This window comes from Nannospalax galili, unplaced genomic scaffold (genome assembly GCF_000622305.1).
Source record: "Nannospalax galili isolate Female #2095 unplaced genomic scaffold, S.galili_v1.0 scaffold160, whole genome shotgun sequence".
Taxonomy (NCBI): Eukaryota; Metazoa; Chordata; class Mammalia; order Rodentia; family Spalacidae; genus Nannospalax; species Nannospalax galili.
In genome coordinates, this window is record NW_008346900.1 from 2,241,403 (window position 1) to 2,246,451 (window position 5,049).

Genomic DNA, 5,049 nt, shown 5'->3' on the forward strand with positions numbered 1-5,049 from the left:
TGAGGGTAAAAAAAAGAAGGGGCCGTTTTCGTGGACGCTTGGGGTTTGACGGAAAGGTGGTCCATGTGTTCCCTTGGGGGGGGGGGTGCGCTTCAGTAGGACAGTGGCAACTCCTCTAATTTCTACTGTTATCTTGTGAGCTAGGAACTGCAGCACCGAGACCATCAGACAGTACCAAACCCCCATGCCAGCTTTTCTTATCTTAACCTTCCTTCTGTCAATTTAGAAACACTCAGAACTGGATAGCCTGGGTATTTTCAACTTAGTGTATTTTGAAACTTTCCTTCTCTTGCTGTTCCTACTGTGTCCCGGAAACATGCCTGCTCATTGCTTCCCCAGACCCAGATCCTCCTTCCTCCATGAGCTGGCTCCCTCTCTTGGGGCTCTGTCTTCTCTGCACCATATTGGAAGAACTGTCCACCCTGGAAGATGACCTGGAGATGTCTCCTTGAGGCTGCTGGGGGAGCTAAACAGCCAATTTGCTGCTCTTCTCCAAGTCAAGTTCAAAAGACTGGTGACCCTTAGCTTGCCACAGAACTAGATGTGACATTGCTGACCAGGGTGTAACAGCTCCTCCAGGGACAAGGACCTAACTAGGGACTGTAGCTTCATGGTAGTGTGCTTGCCTAGCATGCCAAGGCCCTGGGTCCCATCCCTGTCACTGAAAAAAGATGTTCAGGCGTCAAGAAATGCATATTGTCAGAAAACTGCTGGTGTTCCCTATGTGTGACTGTCTCTGTTGGATACATTTCTTTTCTAGGTGTGGAGTGAAGTTAACCAAGCTGTTCTAGATTATGAAAATCGTGAGTCCACACCCAAGCTTGCAAAATTACTGAAACTGCTACTTTGGGCTCAGAATGAACTGGACCAGAAGAAAGTAAAATATCCCAAAATGACAGACCTCAGCAAAGGTGTGATCGAGGAGCCCAAGTAGAGCCTGTGCACCGACACTACACTGTCACCAGGACTCACCTCCCCTCGGGCTGTGACTGGAAATGGTCGCTCCAGTAGAGAACTGTTTTCCTTTGTACTTTTCTTTGACCCCCCATCGTTTAAAAAGGGAAAATGGCCTTTTCAAATGCTGCCAAACCCATGGTGAAAGACACTGTCTCTGGAAGCCTGTGTGCTGTATCCTGGGGGCTGCACACTGCAGTTGACTATCTCCACTCTTGGTGATGCTGGCTCAGGAAGATCTGGCTTGCCACTGTGCACTGCTTTGCTAGGGAAGTAATTCATCTGAAGGCCTCGCACTTAGTACACCAAGAACACTGGTGGTCTGGCGCTGTCGGCTCGCAGGCAGGCAGTGTTTTCTTATTTTCTTAGGTCGCAGCAGGCCTTCATCTTCACGTTGCTCCTTACCCCCTTTCCTCCCTCCCTTTCATCCCTTCATAGGAAAAAATTATATAAATTTGTAAATCTTAATTCAGAGATGACGTGTGGGGGTATTGAGTTTGATTCGGTTTTGTTTTGTTTTCTGCCTTGGTTTAGGGTGTGTGTTGGGGGCGGGATGTGCGTGTGTATGAGGGCTGTGTTTTTTTAATTTTTTAAATATATATTTTGGTGCTGTATGTGATGAGAGACTTGTTCATACTGGATCAGTGAGCCACCTCTTGTAGGCAACTTTGAAAATAAAAGTTTCTCTTTGACTTTGAGAATGGCCAAAGTGGCTTTGAAGTTAGCATCTCACACAGCCCTTGTTTCCAGTGTTGTTCCCTGTCAGCACAGAAACAGCATCTGCACCTGTAACTAAGGACCATGTGCAGGGTCCATGTGCCCAGGGAATTCCTTGCATGACAACAAAACAGCCTGATACTGGTGTGGTCAGCTGGGTGGCCTCAGGCACACAGGATTCCTGGGAAGACTCAAGGCTGTTCATACTGGCAGTTGTGTGTTTGAGCTTGGCAGAGTAGCGTCTCATCTTTGCTTCGGTGTCAGTAGTCCTGTGGTGTCCTACTCTTCAGTAAGGTCTTTGTTGCTTGCTCAGTGGAAAGCAGGAAGGAGGTGGTCCATGAGGTAGGATGTGTGTGCTGTGTAGTAGGCTCTGTCCTGAGCGATGAGCACATACGGGTGTGGTGGGGTATCTTGGGTACTCGGCAGCAGTCCAGGCCAGAAAGGACCCTATTGGAGCAATGCTGAAGGCTGGTAGGGAAGAGAGGTGGTCACAGAACTATGGAATCCTCAACCGTGTCTGGATGGTGGAGACAGTATGAACACCGTCCTTTGGGGGAGTTCCTGTCTGTCTGATACTGGAGCAAGGGTGTACTGGGAGCAGTGTCCTTAGCAGCTTCGTTGGGATTGCTCACTTGCTCATGAGCAGTACAGTGCACAGCACACTGACCAGCTAGGTCAGGTGGGTTAGCTCAGCTTGCTGGGGCCTGAGCTACTCAGGTGTCAGGTAACTAATGTTCATGTCTGTTTTCTGGACTATTAGTATCTGTCTACTTTTCTCCTTCCTTAGACACTTCTTGATTGGAATGGCATGAGGAGTCTTCAAGCTCTCTGCTTCTGTAGAGGTGGGTTCTTTGTCAGTATCTGCTTTGGGGTCACATTAGTAATATGCGCAGGGATGAAGCTGTTGGTGTCTTTGTCACCCCCCACTGACCTTCCTGTCTGAGGAGGGAGTCTGGAGACCTTCCCTTACCTCCCTAGACTGGCTTTCAGCAATTGTCTGTAGATGTAGCTTCTTCAGTGTTCCTTCCTTAGGTCCAAGGATCAGAATTAGGATAGAGGGGGCTAGAGAGATAGCTCAGCGGTTAAGAGCACATGCTGAACAGTCTTGAGGACCAGAGTTCAGATCCCAGCACAGCACCCACGTAAGTGGGGCATCCCACAAATGCCTGTAACTCCAGCTTCAAGATACTTGATACCCTTTTGGCCTCTTCATGCACACAGGCTCGTGCCACTATACATAACTGCAGAAATGCATAACACACATATAAAATCTTAAAGAGAAAATGAGGTTGAGAGGAAAGGGCTTTTAATCCTCAGGTAGCAGATAGGTTAAATAGCAGAAATTGGAGAGAGGTATAAATAAAGCTATACTTTTTTTTTTTTCCTGGTCTTTTTGAGATGGTCTCCCAGGAGCCCCAGCTGGCCTGGAACTCACTGTGTAGACCAGGTTGGCCTCAAACTAGCAGAGATCCACCTGCTTCTGCCTCCCGAGTGCTGGGATTAAAGGCATGTGCTACCACACCAGATGCAGCCAGATACGGTGGTTCATGCCTGTCCCACCATCATAAGGCTGAGGGAGGATTGCTGTAAGTTCCAGACCAGGTTGGCTGTAGTATCAGATCCTTTCTTAAACAAAAAACCCACCAGGTAGCCAGCATATAATTATCTTTTGTTAATGTGTACAAGATCACTTATATAGCTAATTTGATGTGTTCTCACAGTTGGAGGGCTTGAGAGGTGTAGGAATAGAAATTCCTTCTGTGGGGGTTGTCAAGGTATTTACATCTTTCTTACCAGTCAGTAGCTCAGCCAATGACACAGATGTTGGTGAGGGTACAGGATTTCAGATGCAACTATGCTTTCCGGAAACATGGCCAGAAGTCTGCTTCTGAGGGTATGCTTGTGGGCTTCCTGTTTCCGCCTTGCTTTGCTCTCTTTGCAGTAGGTTGAAGTTAAGCTACTTTAGGATAATGAGCATTGAATATTGATTGGGTTTTTTCTACTATGTCTCCTTTGGATCTCACTGTTTATCAGAGTGTGGTTATGTTTTACAAAGCAGTTTTGTTTCTTTTTGCACCTTCTGGTGGAAAGTGCCTTGAGATAAATGAAACGAGAATATTCTTGTTCTCTGTTCCAACATCAAGTTGTGCAAGGAATGATCTCCGTTTGGAACTTTCTGAAACATGGGGATTATTGCAGAGTAAAATGGGGATTGATGTGTTTTGCCACTTGGATGATGATTTCCAGGTTCTAGAAAACACAAATTTGCTTCGGGGGTGATGTTTGGGACTCAGGTCCCATGGTGTACGTGATTGAAAACTGGTGGCTGTGGTGAGGCCTGTGGACCTGAGGTGGGCAGTGCGATGTCTTTATTTTTTTTCTTTCTCTATGTTACAAATTTTGGATCAGGGGAACCAGGTTCCAGAAAGAGATGTTTTGTGATAAAGACAATGACTTCAGGAGACGAGCAGGAGCCCGTTCTGGGTTGTTGCTGTCCCATCTCAATGAACAGAAGATCAAATTCAAGGTGTCAGGGGAGCACAGTGGCCCCTCTACACCTCTGCAGTATACAACACTGAGCTGTGCATGGTGAGCATCACGCCCAGAGCAGTCTACTCACAGCCTTCACTTGATGCTTTGTGGACTTGTTTGTTCTCACACGGTGCGTATCATTTCTGACAACGGGTTCACTTCTTTCAGGAACATGTATTGCCTTTTCAGAAGCTTGGTAAGTTGCATTGTCAGCAGTAGCTGTGTAAAGTATATAAACCCCTCAGCGTGCTAGAGTACTAATGTGCACACTTCATTGTGATTCTTGGTCCCGGGGTTTGTGCCCCAGGTCCATATCTTCTGAGAAGTACAGAATGGTGGCTTCTGCCTACTGTGAACTGGATAGTAAACATTTTCATGTTTTTCCCAGAACAGTTGTCTGAAGGCTTTTTTCCCCCCTTTCCCTAAAGACACCAATAAGAGCAAAGAAGTTCTAAGCATTTTTTAATTGCATTAGACTTTTAGAGTAGGATGAAGCTGGTTTCATCTTGCTGCACTTTGGTTTTGATCTGTTTCCACACCAGATGTTTGTTAGAAGGAAGCTTCCAATATCAAAAATGGAAGGACTGTGTCAGGCATGGTGGCACATGTCTTTAATCCCAGCGCCTGGGAGGCAGAGGTAGAAGGAGCCTTGTGAGTTCAGGGCTTCCCTGGCCTATATAGTGAGTTCCAGGCCAGGCAAGACCGCAGACTGAGAACCTGTCACAAAAGAAAAAAGGGGGCTGGAGAGACGGCTCAGCAGTTAAGAGCACTGCTTACTCTTGCAGAGGACCTGGGTTCGATTCCCAGCACCCACATGACAGCTAATGACCATCCAAAACTCCAGTT

General features: G+C 46.9%; 1 protein-coding gene across 1 annotated transcript in view; it reads left to right on the forward strand.

Moving 5' to 3' along the window:
* Positions 1-4,590, forward strand: part of Gid8 (GID complex subunit 8 homolog) — a 9,941-nt gene extending 5,351 nt beyond the window's left edge. The window contains exon 5 of the mRNA XM_008843252.3: positions 761-4,590. Within this exon, the coding sequence (XP_008841474.1) occupies positions 761-934 (174 nt within the window). The 3' untranslated portion in view covers positions 935-4,590. The remainder of the gene's footprint in view (positions 1-760) is intronic.
* The last annotated feature ends 459 nt before the right edge of the window (positions 4,591-5,049 follow it).